Source organism: Dipodomys merriami, unplaced genomic scaffold, assembly GCF_024711535.1.
Source record: "Dipodomys merriami isolate MVZ:Mamm:240054 unplaced genomic scaffold, mDipMer1.0.p SCAF_44, whole genome shotgun sequence".
Taxonomy (NCBI): domain Eukaryota; kingdom Metazoa; phylum Chordata; class Mammalia; order Rodentia; family Heteromyidae; genus Dipodomys; species Dipodomys merriami.
Window position 1 is genome coordinate 12,557,098 of NW_027206002.1, and position 17,554 is coordinate 12,574,651.

At 57.1% G+C, this 17,554-nt stretch overlaps 1 protein-coding gene across 4 annotated transcripts; it reads left to right on the forward strand.

Annotated features, from left to right (window-relative positions):
• Positions 1–3,851: 3,851 nt before the first annotated feature.
• Spdl1 (spindle apparatus coiled-coil protein 1) lies at positions 3,852–16,846 on the forward strand. 4 transcript variants are annotated; one of them, XM_069993983.1, is made up of 13 exons: positions 3,852–3,970; positions 5,013–5,191; positions 6,025–6,213; positions 7,448–7,624; positions 8,866–9,060; positions 9,311–9,460; positions 9,544–9,642; positions 9,725–9,835; positions 10,122–10,262; positions 11,386–11,495; positions 12,009–12,196; positions 13,226–13,565; positions 16,333–16,845. In XM_069993983.1, the coding sequence occupies exons 3-13, from the start codon at positions 6,055–6,057 to the stop codon at positions 16,481–16,483; spliced, it is 1,821 nt and encodes a 606-aa protein (XP_069850084.1). In that variant the 5' UTR covers positions 3,852–3,970; positions 5,013–5,191; positions 6,025–6,054; the 3' UTR covers positions 16,484–16,845. The 4 variants fall into 4 exon arrangements, with proteins under 4 accessions (XP_069850084.1, XP_069850086.1, XP_069850085.1 ...); XM_069993985.1 differs by lacking the exon at positions 5,013–5,191 and having other exon boundaries at positions 6,032–6,213; positions 16,333–16,846; XM_069993984.1 differs by lacking the exon at positions 5,013–5,191.
• Positions 16,847–17,554: the final 708 nt, after the last annotated feature.

Here is a 17,554-nt window from a genome sequence, read left to right on the forward strand (position 1 = left end):
CATTCATCCATCCAACTGCATGCCAGCCTGTGAGCACGTCCCAGAAGCAATGACGCTGGCTGGCAGAACCCACAGGAACCCAGGGCCTCCCACCCCGAGCACTGGGTCGAAGAGCACCGAGGCAGGCCACCCAGATGCCCGCAGACGCCAGCGTTCCAAAGAAGGGCAGGCGTCTGGAGGGTGGTGTGAGCTGGTCAGGAGAGGGTCCAGGAGGAAATCACATTGAGGCTGCGACGATGCTCTTGATAACGAAAACCCAACAGTGCCCATACTCATCGACGGCCTATGAAAAGTGCTCGCTCCCCTGCCCTCGGCGATCACAGCCGCCAACCAGGCTAGGTGTTCTGGGGCTGAGGAAGGTCATAGCAGAACTGGCGCTGGGTTTTAGGACCCATGTGACCACGGCTGGCATTTCTGGGTGTTGCATTCTTAACCCTTGGTCATGGGGTCTCTGCAGGAAGAAGCCAAGGAGTAAAGCAGAGGGAGGGGACGCGTATCCCAGAGAAAGCTGAATAATGATCTCAAGTGATCAGCTACAGAGCGCGGTATGAATCAGCTGAAAAGCAGGCAGTAAGTAACCACCTGTCTGCGTGGACTCTGGCTTCTGTCAGAGGAAATGTTTGCCAAGGCTGCCATCTCCTGGCTGCAGGCGGGAGACCTGGGGTGAAGCCACAGACCCGGGGATCCTGCGACTGTTTCACACACACACCCGTGCCCCCCCTCCAGCACTCCCCCCCCCCAGCCTCTGTGCATGGTGGGCACTCCCAATGGGATTTTTTCTTTTTAATTTTTCCCTCAACATCAAATACACCAAGTGAAGCATCAATCAGGGCAGCTTCCACCTCACAACGGAATTCCTGTGTGTGTGTGTGTGCACACGTGTGCGTGTGCACAAAAACGTAACGTGTCAACCTCATCCCTTCAGACAGAGGCTAAGACTCAAGTTTTACCCCCGCCCTCCACGGCAGGTCAAATAAATTTGAGACCACAGAATAGGGAGGCCTGTAACTCAGGCCTCGTGAATGCGTCTTATTCAGGAGTGAATTGAACCGACACCCCGATTTCTTACAGTATTTAATGGGCAGGGCAGAGGCAGGTCGTAAGCAGTAACTACCATCCCGGGCACCCCCTCAGGAAGCAGGGCTTGGCAGTTTTCCTCACACATCTTTAATTCGAGGGAGTAGAACTTGAACTCGGGGACTCGCCCTTGCTAGGAGGGCCTTCTACCTCCCGGCCCCCAGCTCTGCTTCTGGCTACTTTGGAAGATACTGCCTCACCACCTGCCTGGGTACAAACCTGGCCCGCCACCTGCCTTCCCATCTCTGGGACTACTCCACCTGCAGCTCCCTTCCGCCGAAGAGCAGTGTCATGGACATTTTTGCCCAGTCTGGCCTGGAATTTTCCATCTTCCCAATCTCAGACTCCTAGTTTGGGATGCCAGGCACGTGCCACTGTGCCCAGCTATGGGTTACGAAGGCATCTTGCGAACCCCGACTTGTCACTATTCACAGTCAAAACCCGCCTCCCTGCTACAAGTCTTCATTCTGAGCACCGTAGTACTTGCGACAACCCCAGTTCCCAACCTCTTCTCAGACTCTTCCTGCTGGATTCTTCTCTTCCTCTGTGGAGGTCAGCTCCCCACGTCCTGTGTGGAGCTCCCTTCTCTCTGTACATCCTTCCTCCGTCCCACACGGTACAGCAACCACACCTTCCAGTGCGACTTTCAGACGCTCCCCTCCCGTATGAGCCGCTGAACTGAATCAAGCCCGCTCTTGTGTCTCGGCTCCGGGGCCTGTGTCTGCTTGACCCGCAACAAAGACCGGCTCACAGCGCTATTTAATCACTCGAAGAACAAGGAAGTCTAACAAATCCTCTAAGTGAGAGTTTGCTGTTGAGCAAATGGCTCTTTGGCTAAACTCTAAGCTCCTTTGAGTAGACTATTCATCTGTGGCACCCAGATTAAGTAAGCTTGAGTCAGAATACCGCTTTTCAAGACGCACTAACACCCTACTCTGTGGTTCCTAGTAACTCAGTGGGCCAGAGCGGTCGCCATGAAGGAAGGGTTTATCCCCAGTTCTGTGCGGGGCCGGCACTGGGGATTATGGTGGGCTGGGTGCATTTGCTGGTGCTGCTCAGCATGTAAAGTCCCTTCCTGTGTTTGAATCATCTGCGGTGTGACACAAAGCCCCGTCTCTCTGTCTGTGAACAGACTGGAGCTCCTTCTTCTGGCCGTGGGCCTCGGGGGCTGACCCGGGGCTCAGCCCTGGGAGCCGGCCGTGACCCTGCCAGCTGGATTTCTTTTCTGGTGTCATTACTGTCCGGTGGTGGCACCAGCAGCACTCAACCCAGGCTTGCCTACAGCTCCGTGCCAGCAGGAGACAAAATGAGGACGTGTTTCAAGATCTTAACTGACCAGCAGCTCTCCCCACTGTCAGGTGCGGGACGCAGTGGCCTCCACGGATCCTGTCCTCCGGCCCTGCGGGCATCTCAGCCGTCCACAGAACCACAACTGACCGCCAGGGCCCGGGGTGCTGAGGGCGCGGCCACGCCTCCCCGGGGTGCTGAGGGCGCGGCCACGCCTCCCCGGGGTGCTGAGGGCGCGGCCACGCCTCCCCGGGGTGCTGAGGGCACGGCCACGCCTCCCCGGGGTGCTGAGGGCGTGGATTCCCACTGCCCCAGGGTGCTAGGGGACACAGTCGCCCCTCCCCAGGGTGCTAGGGGACACAGTCGCCCCTTCCCAGGGTGCTAGGGGACACAGTCGCCCCTCCCCAGGGTGCTAGGGACAGTCGCCCCTCCCCAGGGTGCTAGGGGACATGCCTGTGCTGCCCCAGGGTGCTAAGGGCATGGAGTCCTACTGCCCCGGGGCGCTGGGGACGCGGTCGCGGGGTCGCGGGGTGCTGGGGACGCGGTCGCGGGGTCGCGGGGTGCTGGGGACGCGGTCGCGGGGTCGCGGGGTGCTGGGGACGCGGTCGCGGGGTGCTGGGGGCGCGGTCGCGGGGTCGCGGGGTGCTGGGGGCGCGGTCGCGGGGTGCTGGGGGCGCGGTCGCGGGGTGCTGGGGGCGCGGTCGCGGGGTGCTGGGGGCGCGGTCGCGGGGTCCCGGGGTGCTGGGGGCGCGGTGGCGGGGTTCCGGGGCGCTGGGGGCGCGGTCGCGGGGTGCTGGGGGCGCGGTCGCGGGGTCCCGGGGTGCTGGGGGCGCGGTGGCGGGGTTCCGGGGTGCTGGGGGCGCGGTCGCGGGGCGCTGGGGGCGCGGTGGCGGGGTTCCGGGGCGCTGGGGGCGCGGTGGCGCGGTCGCGGGACGCTGGGGGCGCGGTGGCGCGGTCGCGGGGCGCTGGGGGCGCGGTGGCGGGGTTCCGGGGTGCTGGGGGCGCGGTCGCGGGGCGCTGGGGGCGCGGTGGCGCGGTCGCGGGGTGCTGGGGACGCGGTCGCGGGGTCCCGGGGTGCTGGGGGCGCGGTGGCGGGGTTCCGGGGCGCTGGGGGCGCGGTCGCGGGGCGCTGGGGGCGCGGTCGCGGGGCGCTGGGGGCGCGGTGGCGGGGTTCCGGGGCGCTGGGGGCGCGGTCGCGGGGCGCTGGGGGCGCGGTGGCGGGGTTCCGGGGCGCTGGGGGCGCGGTCGCGGGGCGCTGGGGGCGCGGTCGCGGGGTGCTGGGGGCGCGGTCGCGGGGTCCCGGGGCGCTGGGGGCGCTGGGGGCGCTGGGGGCGCGGTCGCGGGGGCCGCCAGCCACCGGGCACGCGCGCCCGGCCCGCAGCGGAAGTGGGCGGGACGCCCTGCCGGAAGTCCCTCTGGGTTCCGGGACGCGAGGCTGGGGCGGGTCTTCCCGCGAGACGTGCGAGTTCTCGCGGGACCGCGTTCAAACGCGGTGGCGCCGGCGGAGGGCCGTGGGGACCGGAGGTCGGGGAGTCCCGGTCCTGAGGCGGCCGCGGCGCCCGGATCGCGCAGCTCGGCGGCCGCCGGCGCCGGGGAGCGAGCGGAGGTGAGGCGGGGCGGGCCGGGGCCGCGGAGGGCGGGGCGGGACGCTGCTCGCCCGGAACCCGGCGCTCGCGGGCGCGTTTCAGGCCGGACGCGGTCCGTTGCTGGACCGGTCCGGTCCGGGGCCGGGGAGCGCGGGGCCGGGGAGCGCGGGGCCGGGGCCGGGGAGCGCGGGGCCGGGGAGCGCGGGGCCGGGGAGCGCGGGGCCGGGGCCGGGGAGCGCGGGGCCGGGGAGCGCGGGGCCGGGGCCGGGGAGCGCGGGGCCGGGGAGCGCGGGGCCGGGGAGCGCGGGGCCGGGGCCGGGGAGCGCGGGGCCGGGGCCGGGGAGCGCGGGGCCGGGGCCGGGGAGCGCGGGGCCGGGGAGCGCGGGGCCGGGGAGCGCGGGGCCGGGCCGCATCCCGGCCGGAGCTTCTCGTCCCCCGAGTGCTCCGTAAGCGCCTCGCCTTGAAGGCTGGAGGGGAGGCTCGGAGCGGACTCGCCCCGTCTCCTGGGCCGTTCGCCCGCGGAGGACCCTGGGCAGGCTGGGCATCGCCCGTGCAGAGCCGGCCCGCGCTGCCCTTCGCGCCTCCCCGGCGGGCGCCGCGTGCGACCCCGACCCCGACACGCGTGCGACCCCGCCCTCCACGGCGGCGTCCGGCTCCCGTTCCCCCGCAGATCCCCGCCCGCGGCCCGGCTCCCGTTCCCCCGCAGATCCCCGGGCGCCCGTTCACCCCGCAGATCCCTGCCCGCGGCCCGGCCCGGGGAACTTCCCCACCCAGGAGGGCAGGTCCCCCGTAACGGCCTCGCACCGCTCCCTGTGGCTCCTTCTCGCCTGTTTATGGTGCGGCCAGGCGGGCGGCAGAACGCCGTTCTACGGACGGACTGTACGCCTCCGGAGGAAAGCCCAGGCATTGCCTGGCGTCTGAGTCTCCATGGTGCCCTCGCTGCGGACACAGTGCCCATTTCATGGGAGTCCAGCCAGATTCTTCGAATGGATGAGAGCTACCTTTGGCTCCCGGGGTAGTCCAAGGGGCTATCTTGAGGATAGCTTCTTATTTCCCTGGCAGATGTTGAGAGGACAATATCCACTTAACTCAGACCTCCAAGGGAGTGAAGCAGAATGAGATACTTGAGGCAGTTGACTCCACAAGTGTTGGTTACAGCAGCGCAGTGCCTAGCCAGCTGGCCGAGCCACAGTGCAGGCACATACATGTTCCCATTATAAAGCCGTAGCTGCCAGCCCTGAGTGAGTAACCTGTGCTCAGTTTTCTCTCTTTTGAAGCCCCATGTTTTCCTTCTTCGTCTTCATTCTTCATCTTGTATCCTAATTCGTTGACACATGGGATCATTTGGAAGGTCACCTACACATATTTCACTCACTGTGTCTACCCAGAGTGTCCCTGTTCTAGTCCCTGCACATTAGAACTCATCATCTTCTTGAATCAGGGTAGTCCATTGCCACTTGTGTAATAGGTTTTCACTCTCCTGGTATACAAGCATACTGTTACTTTTCTGTAAGTTGCTGTTATCCCCTCTACAGCTGCTCCTCCAGTTTCTGCTTTTGGCACCCTCTTAAACCCACTCCATTGGGGCTCTCGTCCCCTCCTCTGCTACTGCTGCCCCTGGGGTCACAAGTGACCTCCGTTAATTCAGATCCAGTGGTCAGTACTCAGTATCATGATACCTCACACATGATGTTCTTCAAATGCCTATGAGTCCTTTTACACTGGATGCACCGTCACACTACTACAGAGTTTCTCGATTTCGCTTGTTCTCGTGAGTTGCGTGGGAACCTCTCCCTTAACATTGTACACTGGGCACAAATCACCCAGACATTTCCAGATGGCAAGTTTCTTGGAAGCAAAATTAAATGTTTTTCTTTTTCAGTGTTGAGCTCAAACCGAGGAACAAAATTACCAAAAGTAATTCTTGTTCTTGGAATAAGGCTGTAGGTCTGACCTCTTATTTAGAAGTCAAGAATTGAATCTCAGTACTTTATGTTTGTGTACGGCAATGAGGTTGAGTTTGTAAGCTTTTTTTCCGAGTTACATGTAAGCTCAAGTAATCATATTTCTTCAGTTTATAGGTGGCTGAAGACAAGGGAGGAACATGGAGGAAGACAAAATGACAGGTCTTCGAAATAAGCTCAAAGAGGCTGAATCAGAGCGACTGAAAGCTGCGCAGTATGGCCTACAGCTCCTGGAGAGCCAAACTGAATTGCAGAATGAATTGGATCAGTGTCGTCATGAGCTGATGGCCGTGACTGAGGTAGGGCTGTGCACTTGGGTTTATAAGGGCCTGGTTAGCCACTGGAGGTTTGTGATGCTATTATTAGTATTATTATTCGTTTTTTACAGCGTATCCCATTCCTTGTACACCCCTTCCGTATTAAAGGAGAATGAACTAAATGAATTACTCATATTCTTTCTAACCTAATGTATTCTGATATTTTAAAAAAAAAATCCAGTTTGGTTGCTTTTACCACATTTTGCCATTGTGACCCCCGGTGTGGCTTTGTCTGAATGCTGCTGAGCGGGCCTGACCTGTTTCAGAGCTCCGTGACATCTGAATGTCCCGTGATGCTTCGCAGGCCTTTCATTCTCCTCGGAAGCCCACTTATTTATTCAGCTATCACTTGTAGACATCTGGATCGTGACAGAAGGAAACTGTGCTGGGTGCATGACTCGTGGTCGAGCACCCTCTGCCTGGCAAACATGAGGCCCTGATTTCAAACCCCAGTACCACCCTAGAAAAGGAAAAGTGTAAATAATAGCTGATCTCTGCCCACTAAGCAAGCGTTCTTTTTTGGTACCTCTTTTGTAAGTGGAATAGCATTCACATAGTTGCTTGAGCCAAAAACCCCAGAGTCTCATGTTTATCATTTGCTTCTCGGTACTTGACCGATAAGCCATCCACCCAGGCAGCACTGTGCCCCCGGCCACCGCCCTCTCTGCACTGGGCCACAGCGGCCCCTTGTGCTGGGCCTGCCTGCCCCCAGCCTGCCACTCACACTGTCATCCTCACATGGCTCCCAAGGCCCGCAGGGAATACCCGAAAGATTGTGCCCCTCCCTGCACCAGGCACACAAGGCTTCAGGCCTCTGGACAATAAAACCTGAGTTCTTTATGTGGGCTCGGGGGTCCCTCATGAACTGATCTCCCTTCAGACCACTTCCCTTCAGTCATGGGTCCATGAGAGCCAGAGTACACCTTCACCTCCACTCCTTCCCAGGGCCCGCTGCCAAGCACGGGCGGCCACCCACGGGGACCAGTCCCTGTATTCACCTCCCCGGGAGTTTGTGAGACTCCTGTCAGGTGTGTCAGACTCGTCCACAGAGTTCACTGAGGCTGAGTCGCACAGTTAACTACAGATGCCGTATGCCTGGTACATGGTGAGCAGCAGACATTCAGAATAGAACTGAAGTAGTCAGAAGTGAGCCTGGCTACGTGTGATCAATGTAGTGGGTGTTTGTGTAATTGGATTGTAACCGGATCTGTTTCAGAAATATGAACAAGAAAAATACACTCTTCAGAGAGCTGTAGAGCTTAAGAGCCGCATGCTAGAGAGTTTGAGCTGTGAGTATGAAGCCATGAAGCAGCAGCAGAAGCTGCAGCTGGAGCAGCTGGAAGAGCAGCTGGGCCGACGGCACGTGCAAGAGGCAGAGGAGCTCAGAGGCAAGGTGGGGTGTCTGCGTTCCAGAGCAAATCCCCCGTCTCTGTGCAGTGCTGTGTGGACGTGAGCAGACAGAGGCTTCCCCAAGGACGGCCCAGTCTGGATCCCTGCCATGAGCCTGGCAGCAGGAACTGGACACGGGCTCTCACGCACAAGCCCGAGTGAGGGGCACAGGTGGTCCGGCAAAGGGCTGGGCCTACATAGTGCAGCAGCGCCCTTGCGGGAGGAATCTGCCTGCCTGCCGCAGCTCATGCTCTACTTTGCAATTCTGCAGAACTAATCAGGAACTCCTCATGAGTTAGTATAAATTACAGCAGGCACCCGCTAACTACAGGTAACACCATCAGAGAGGACCCGTTCTCTCTCCATGACTGCGTGGTCAGTCATGGCTGAGGCCCTGCATACTGGCTCCACTTGGACACACAGGAGAACAGGACCACTGAAGTGGGCGCCTTCCAGCACCCAGCTACCCAGTGCTTTAACCTGAAATGCTGTCAGGTCTGGGCCTTCTACCAGAACTTGCCTTGACTCTTCTGCTCTCTTAGAAGTTTTTGTGTATCATCTTCTGGTTTTTCCATGTCTTTGTACCACCTGCCATTACTTAATTTTCAGTAAATTACCTGTGTTTTCTGTGTGTGCATGTGTACGTGCATGTATGTACGTGTGCGTGTGTTTGTATGAGAGGGGGTACTGTGGCTTGAACTCTGGGCCTTGCCTTGCAATCTGTCTTGGCTTTTTCCCTCACATCTGGCACTCTACCACTTGAGCCACACCTGTGCTTTCGGATTTTTGTGGTTAATTGGGAGATACAAGTCTTACGGATTTTTCTGTCCAAGCTGGCTTCAGACAGCGATCCTCAGATTTATTTGCCTCTTTGAGTAGTTAGGATTACAGGTATGAACCACCAGTGCCTAAGATGCTTTCCCACTGTAATAGTTGTATCAGTGAAGTCACATATTTGGGCTAGTGTGTTAATTTCTGTCTAATATGCATTATTAGTGCTGCTTTAGTGTAATACAGTCATTTCCCCAGGACTCAGAGAGGGTAACCTAGCTTAGTTTATGTAAATCTCAGCGACACTGCTGAGCAGTAATGCTGTATTTCTCCTCCTCTCCCTAGGTGTTGTTTTCATTTGGCATTAGTTCCCACCCCCACTTGATGTCTAGCCTTGGGTAAATAGGAAACTTCCATCGTACAATGGTGATTTTGACTTGCAGCATTTCGAATCTTGCTCCTGTTTTGCTGTAGTTGGGAAGGCTGGAGGCAGACCTGGACGAGGCCAGGCTCCGTGAGAAGCAGCTGGGGCACAAGGTAGAGCACCAGAAGGAGCTCCTGGCGCAGAAGGCGGAGGAGCTGCGGCTCGCGTCCGAGCGCCGGCAGGAGAGCACCCCCTCGGAGACGCTGGCCCTGCGGAAGGAGCTGTCTGACGTGGCGCGCCTGAAGGTGGGCTGCCCCTGGGGACGGCCGTGCGCTCCTTCACCAGTGCGAACGCTGGTGGGCTGGGCTGGAGACCAAGGTTGAGGGCTTGAGTTGGTAGGAAAAGAGGAGGGTCCTCGAGAGCCTTTTCTTCTTCTGCTAAAAAGTCTAGTATTCACCGAAGGGCCCCCGAACAGTTGTTTAGTTTTAGTTTGGGGAGTGAGCCCCCACTGCGCGGTGCACAGGAGTGCTTCCTTACCATCTCCCCTTGGAGCAGGCGGGCCTGGAAGAAGAGGTGCACGAGCTCCACTACGCTCAGGAGAGACTGGAGCATCTGAGCGCCGACTTGATGCGCCAGGCAGAGCAGCTCAAGGCAGAGAAGGAGGAGCGGGAGAAGGAAGCGGCGTCCTACTACAGCGCCCTCGAGGTACAGTGAGGACCCCAGGCTCGGCTCCAGCCTCAGTGCCGCGCGTCACCCCATCCACCACTCATGCTTTCTTCTGAATGCAGAAAGCACGGGTGGAGAACCAGGATCTGCAGCTGCAGCTGAGTCAGGCCCTGCAGCAGGCACTGGACCCCAACAGCAAGGGCAACTCACTGTTTGCGGAGGTACTTGGGGAAAACCCACCAGGGGTTGGATGGTGCTGGCGTTCGGCTCACGAGAACAGTGAGACGCAGGAGTGCTTCCCAGGTAGAAGATCGGAGGGCGGCCATGGAGCGTCAGCTCAACAGCATGAAGGTCAAATATCAGACGCTGAAGAAGCAGAATGCCTTCTACCGAGAGCAGATGCGGCGGATGAAGGTAGAGTGGGCGCTGGGGAGCTCCCCAAGCATACACGGTTACGCCAAGGGCTTCAGACACGGGTAAAAAGCAGGATAAATAAATATACCAAAAGTTCTGCCTACAGCAGGACTTACTGCTGTGTGTTGTTAAATTACAAGATGAGAAACAGCCACCGAGTTTTGACTTACAGCATTTCGAATCCTTCTTTTTTAAAGTTCAGACTAACATACAAAGTAAGACTGTACCAGAGGTGCTCTTGTTAAGTCTCTGCCTTATTGTGTGTGTGCTTGCGGCTTTTTTCCAGTTACAAATTGCCACGTTGCTACAAATGAGAGGGTCTCAGGCAGAGTCTGAGCAGCAAGAGCGGTTGTTTACCATGGTGGAGCAGAAGAATGGGGAGATAAAGCATCTTCTAGGGGAGGTTAGAAATCTGGAGAAATTTAAGGTATGTGAAACACTTTAAAAGATTGCACATTTTGAATTTCTCGCTGCTTCTAACTTACTCTTTTGTTGTTCAGTTTTTGTGCTGGTACTCTGGTACTGGGGCTTCAACTCGGCCTTACGCTTGCTTGGCTTGTGTGCTCTTGGCCGGCACTCACGTGAGCTATGCCTCCAGACTGACATTTTGCTAGCCGATTGGTGACGGGATCTAGCAGAAGCTTCTGCCTGGCTTGGCTTCAAGGCATGACTATTCAGGTCTCAACCCTCTGAGTGGCTAGGATTACAGGCATGAGCCCTGGCCTTGAAATAGGTTTCTTTATTATGTGGAATTGACGTGTTTCGTACACACTGACTCAGTGTTTATTTTCTTTGTTTTTTATTAGCCCCAGTTAGTTGCACAGGGGAGTTCATCTCCGCAAGCCTAGGCTGGCTTACAGTGAGTCAGTCAGGCTCGCCCTGTCGCTGTGATGCTGCCCACCCGTGGGTCTGGAGTTCTACTTTTTTCCCTGCTAGTTGTTTTTTTTTTTTTTAAGATTGACGTTTTTCCCCCTGCAGAAATACACTTTATGTCAGTGTTGGGGGCATGGATAGGTACCAGAAGGAACTTCAGACCTCTTTCTGTTTTGGTTTTATCGAGTTCAGAATTCAAGCCAGCCAGCTTTTCTTTCTGTTCAAAAAGCCAGAAGGTGCTAGGTGCTCATGTGAGCTGGTAGCTCACGCCTGTCATCCTCGCTACTCAGGAGGCTGAGATTAGAGGATTGCAGTTCATAGCCAGCCCCGGCAGCAAAGTTCCTGAGACTCTTATCTCCAGAAAACCGGAAGTGGCGCTGTGGCTCCAAGTGGTAGAGCGCTAGCCTTGAACTGAAGAGCTGAGGGACAGCGCCCAGGCCCAGAGTTCAAGCCCCACGACCGACAAAAAACAAGCCAGAAGTTGAAACAGGCAGCGATGTGGTTGTAAGCACAGACTGTGCAGTCAGCCTGGGTTCAGATTCTGTCTTTCTTCTCTGTCCCCTTGCCTATAAGAGGGGGGCAGAGTAGGTGTGGGCATGCTGCCGCCCCGTGGTGGGAGCTGGGCAGTGCACGGAGCTGGCCTTGCCTGTCAGCCTGCAGCCGTGTGCTCTCCCTAGGAGCTGTATGAGAGCGTGAAGCAGAAGCCCCCGGCAGCGGCCAGCCCCTCCGCTCCGCAGGACAGCAGCTACTACACAGACTTGCTGCAGCTGAAGATCCAGGAGCTGACGTAGGTGTCCTGGCCGGCGGGCAGGGCTGTGAGAAACAAAACAAAAACCAGGAAGTGCTCTCAGTCCAGAGCATTTTGAAGAACATGTAATTTGAAACTTAAACTGTCGTATAGATACTACATTGGAAAAGAATGCAGGAATTCTTTTTTGGTCGTGGGGCCTGAACCCTGGGCCTGGGCGCTGTCCCTCAGCTCTTCAACTCAAGGCTAACGCTCTACCACTTGAGCCATAACACCACTTCCAGCTTTTTTTTCTGTTTATGTGGTGCTGAGGAATGGAACCCAGGGCCTCATGCATGCGAGGCAAGCGCTCTACCACTGAGCCACCTTCCCAGCAGGAATTCTTTTTTTGTTGGAGAGAGTTGCCATTGTTAAACCTTATTTTAATTATTTATTTTGTTAGTAAAAATGCCAGAGAAACACATTTTTAGCTAAGTGTTCAAATACACAAGAAGTTCACTCCGGAGCACCTGTCTGTTCTGTGTGTGAACCTGGACTTCTCTGCCACTGTAGCAAAGAAAACGAGAGCACCCGAGGTGAGCTGTCCATCCAGCGGATGAAGGCCTTGTTTGAGAGCCAGCGCTCCCTGGATTTTGAGCGAAAACTCTTTGCCCAGGAAAGGTGCCTGCAGGTTGTGGAAAGTGAGAACATGAAGCTGAGAGCCAAGCTGGATGAGTTAAAGTTGAAGTACGAACCCGAAGGTAGATACGTGTGTGTGTGTGTGTGTGTGTGTGTGTGTGTGTGTAGGTGTGTGGACTTCGTTTACAAGTTTGTGGTTTTATATATATGGCTGTAAGGAAAATTTACTGCTGCAAAATTGTAAGAACAAGCCAGGCGTTGGTGTCTCACGCCTATAATCCTAGCTACTCAGGAGGCTGAGATCTGAGGATCACAGTCCAAAGCCAACCAAAGGAAAGCCAGTGAAACTCTTCTATCTCCAGTTACTCATCAGAAGACCAGAGGTGGAGCTGTGGCTTAAAGTGGTAGCGCATTAGCCTTGAGCAAAAAATGCTCACGAGACAGTGCCCAGGCCCTGAGTTCAAGCCCTGTGACCAACAGCAACAACAAAGAATGATAGGAACATTAAATGAACTGGGCCCTGAGCACAAGAATAGAAGATGTGCCCTCAAGGTAGGTGTAGTGGAAGCAGTCGCAGCAAAACCCGTCCTGCGTGACACAGAAGGACAAACCCGCCCGTGTGACACAGACGGACAAACACGTCCCGTGTGACACAGACAGGCCCGTCCTGTGTGGCGCTGTTGTACTTGGCTTCGGCTCACTCATGCTTTCACTGCCGTGGCAGGTGCACTCAGGTGGAAGAAAGATTCGAGCATGTGACTCAGTGACTTTCTGTCCCCACCGGGCACAGGAGCCGGGGCTGTGATGGCAGGTGGGGGGTGCTGCGTGAGGGGAGCTCCCTGTGGTGGGGTGGGGTTCTGACTAGTCCCGAGGGGTGTCTGCGAGGTGCGCCTCACGCCCCCGGTGTTCAGCGGGCCCTGTCCTTGGCACGCGATCCTTAGACACTGACGTAGTGAGCAAGGGCCCTTCCGTGCCCACTCCACCGAGTGAGGCCACGTGGAGACTCCAGACCCCAGTGCTCGTTCTGAAGTTCCCAGGGGAGCAGTGTGGCCTGGTCCGCGTGGAAGAGGCGGTGAAGGGAGTCTGTGTGTCGGTGGGAGGGGACAGCAGGGCCGGGCCTCTCACCGCCTCCCCAATGGTTTCCATCGCAGAGGCCATGGAAGTGCCTGTTCTCAAAAAGAGGCGGGAGGTGCTGCCCGTGGACGCAGCCGCCCCTGAAGGCCAGCTTGCCCACAGCGCTGCTGGGAAGGAGGTTTCTAGACTCTCACCTGGCAAAGAAGAGACACGGCCCCGTCCAAACAACTTAAGAGATAACTTCCCGTTAGAAGCGCCGGTCTCTGTGGACAAGCCCGCCACTGGCCTCCCTGCTCACCAAGATCTGCGCCCAGACGCACAGCCCAAGAAGGAAAGGAAGTGTGTGACGCTTGTGGAAGCCCCCGCAGCCGCCGAAGCCTTGGATGAGCGCAACGGGCCCTCCCCCAGCTCCGCCAGGTCAGTGTCTGCCCGCGGTGGACAGCCCTCCCCCTCCCCCAGCTCCTCCAGGTCTGTGTCCTGCCCGCGGTGGGCAGCCCTCCCCCTCCCCCTCCCCCTCCCCCAGCTCCGCCAGGTCTGTGCCAGCCCGCGGTGGGCAGCCCTCCCCCTCCCCCAGCTCCGCCAGGTCGGTGCCAGCCCGCGGTGGGCAGCCCTCCCCCTCCCCCTCCCCCAGCTCCTCCAGGTCTGTGCCTGCCCGCGGTGGGCAGCCCTCCCCCTCCCCCTCCCCCAGCTCCTCCAGGTCTGTGCCAGCCCGCGGTGGGCAGCCCTCCCCCTCCCCCAGCTCCTCCAGGTCTGTGTCCTGCCCGCGGTGAACAGCCCTCCCCCTCCCCCTCCCCCAGCTCCTCCAGGTCTGTGCCAGCCCGCGGTGGGCAGCCCTCCCCCTCCCCCAGCTCCTCCAGGTCTGTGCCTGCCCGCGGTGGGCAGCCCTCCCCCTCCCCCTCCCCCAGCTCCTCCAGGTCAGTGCCTGCCCGCGGTGGGCAGCCCTCCCCCTCCCCCAGCTCCGCCAGGTCGGTGCCAGCCCGCGGTGAACAGCCCTCCCCCTCCCCCAGCTCCTCCAGGTCTGTGCCTGCCCGCGGTGGGCAGCCCTCCCCCTCCCCCAGCTCCTCCAGGTCTGCCTGCCCGCGGTGGGCAGCCCTCCCCCTCCCCCAGCTCCTCCAGGTCAGTGTCTGCCCGCGGTGGGCAGCCCTCCCCCTCCCCCTCCCCCAGCTCCTCCAGGTCAGTGTCTGCCCGCGGTGGGCAGCCCTCCCCCTCCCCCAGCTCCTCCAGGTCTGTGCCTGCCCGCGGTGGGCAGCCCTCCCCCTCCCCCAGCTCCTCCAGGTCTGTGCCTGCCTGCGGTGGGCAGCCCTCCCCCTCCCCCTCCCCCAGCTCCTCCAGGTCTGTGCCTGCCCGCGGTGGGCAGCCCTCCCCTGCTCCCCCCCCCCCCCGCAGGAGCTGCGCCATGCCTTGCCTGTCCGCTGCCTTGCATTGCCTGCAGTGTGAGTCCCCAGTGTCTCTGCCTGCCCTCAGCCTGCCCAGACAGAAAGGGAAAGCCATAGCGGAGGGGAGGAGGGATCCCAAGGCTGGACTCCCTCTTGGTGAAGTGGGAATGTTGCAGTGTTTGTTTTCCCCTGTGCAAGAGCAGTGATGAAAGAAAGGCTAACTTATCTGCTCAGAGGGCGCTCTAGTGGTTTAAGACATTTCAGTTTATAAAAACAGGTGGTTTTCCATGGCTTTTGATGTCATGTGTATTAACTCTTCAGAAATGGGCTTTGATACATACATATTTGGCTTTTTAAAATATAAAGCTAATTTATTTTCATTTTTCTAAAACTTCAAAACCTTTATTTTCTGCATAATTGAGTTTGTAATTCAAAGAGAAAGTCGGGCGTATGTATCTGAAGGACTTCACGTTCAAAGGGCTTTGTCTTTTTAAGAAGCAGTGAGGGAGGGAGGGAGGAAGGGAGGGATGTAGCTAGCTAGCTAGCTGTGCATGCGGGGTCCGGCTGTATCCAGTGAAGAGGTCTCTGCAGGGCCCGACACCAGCACCGGCCCGGCCCCAGCCGTGCCCGGCATTCACAGCTGAGCCTCCAGATGCAGCTCTGGCTGGCTGGGGTGGTGTCCTGTGAGGGTCTCTGTCTCTGGGGGAGACACAGAGCAGGTGTTGAGGCGAGCCTTCCCTTCCCTTCCCTTCCCGGGGTGTCTGTCCCGTGCCGGCCCCAGGGCCTGCCTGCTGGCGATCCTGGTGGGCATGTGTCTGTCTGCAGGTAGAGCTCTGGCCCTGCCGTGCAGCCCTAGGGCCCTTGCCATCTGTGTTGCCTTCTTTTCTTTTTCTGGCCTATTTTGTTTCAGGGAAAAAAAATGTATGTGGCCATTACATGCTGGAATTTTTTTGTGTTGCTGGTTAAGCACATAGAAAATAGGAGAAGGGTGTGTGTGTGTGTGTGTGTGTGTGTGTGTGTGTGTGTGTGTGTGTGTGTGTGTGTGTGTGTGTGTGTGTGTGTGTGTGTGTGTGTGTGTGTGTGTGTGTGTGTGTGTGTGTGTGTGTGTGTGTGTTTCCTGGGAAGACGGCTTTGTCGGGAGCCTTGCTGTCAGTGCTCGCAGCCTCAATCCACACCTTCCCTACAACACACCTTCACCGCCCCTTTGGAGGCCGCTGCTCCATCTGCGTCTTCTTGTGTGGGTTCTGGGGCTCGGACCCAGGGCCCTGAACTCTCCTCAGCTTGTTCTCTCTTGGCTGGCCCTCAGTTGTTGGTAAGAATCTCGAGAACTTTTCTGCTTGAGAACTTCAGCTTTTCCACTGAGGTTCCTAGATCTCCTGAGTAGCTAGGATTATAGGTGTGAGACACCAGTGCCGCTGTTAACTTTTGCTTTAACTATGATGCTGGTAATTGGTTTGTTGTTGTGTGTGACAAATAGACATCGGTTGACTCGGCCCAGGGTCCACTTGTTCTTACCTTGTGCATCACGGTATGGCCTGCACAAGTTAATCTTGTGTTACATGTGCTTATTGTTGTAGGTACCTGCTTAGTTTTTTCTCTAATTTAGGCTTTACCAGGTGCCCCTTTGTTTTTTAAAACAACCTTAAAGATGTTTCTTAAACATGTAATAAAATTAAGGTACTTAAAAGTCTTTCAAACATTTTGAAAAGCAGTGCCCTGCCCCCTCGATCTGGCTATACTGCCAGGGTTTGGTCTTGGATTTTTCTTAACCACCTTTGAATTCAGAGTGGATATTTTGATGCCTACAGGTTAGCTGCTGATGCAAGGCTTCAAGCAGAAGTTAAGGAAGAAGAAGAAAACTCAGGCAAGGTGGGAAAGGAGCCGTGTAAGAAGTCACACCCCGTGATGTACGTGTCCTCCAAGCCGGGGGCGGCGCAGGCACAGTGCGCACAGCAGTAGAGCCGGGGCCCCCAGGGCCAGGCCGTCCCCGCGGGGAGGTGGCCGCCCGAGGTTCACACCGGCTGGCAGATGCTTTGCAGCACCCCTCCACGTGGCTGCACTGCTAACCTGAGAAATCCCAAGCGTGTCCCCTCCCAGAGCTTCTGTGAGTCACAGAGAACTGGTTATTATCAGAAGGAAAATGATCGCGAATGTACCTCTATTTTCTGTCTTGGATGTAAAACTTTCAAGTGATGTGATCACATTTAAAAAGAGAACGCTGACCTTGTTAAATACTGTATTTTCCTTTCCACGATTTTTATGACCTTAGTTTTTCACTGTTGTAAAAATAGAGACTTTTGTTTGAAAGCATATGTAGTTACAGGTTTTCTTTATTTAAAGCACATTTCTTAGTCTCTGTAGTCATCTACACAGCTTAGACTTTCATGACTCAAGCAGGGGAGACAAGTAATTTTGACACATTAGCGGTGTGTTTCCCTGTGTAGATTTAAAACCTAAACGTAGCAGTTGGACCATCAAGATTCAATGAGTTGATACACCAGTACATAATAGAGGATGTACCAAGGAAAAAGCACGTTATCTAAACCCCTTGACGAGATTGACAGACTCCTGCCCATGTGTGAGCTAACGTCAGGACAGAGGAGAGCACGCTCAGAGTCACTGCGTGTGGGAGATGGAGAGTGGCAACCGCCGCACCAGAAGCCCTAAACGGAGCTGTTAGTCATTACTTAAAATCCTTTCCACAGGGAAAACTTAAGCCCCATTGATGCACTAATGTATTCTCCCAGTCATGTAAGAAGAACAAGACCGATCTTAAGATAATTCTCTGCTATTGCTAATAATATAATTAGACAAAGGAAGTACAGACACGAAGTCCCAAGGTACATTTGCCTCTGCAAGTGACGTCGTGTAGAAAATAACATGAAGAGCAGCCAGCATGCTCGAGTGTGGCTCTTCCCTTGAGCAGCACGGGGCTCTGGAAAGGCCACCGCTGAAGACCCCGGTGCAGCTGTAACCTGAGCACTCCGGAGCCGATGGGGACTCCCAAGAGGTTGGCAGGGCAGCAGCCTG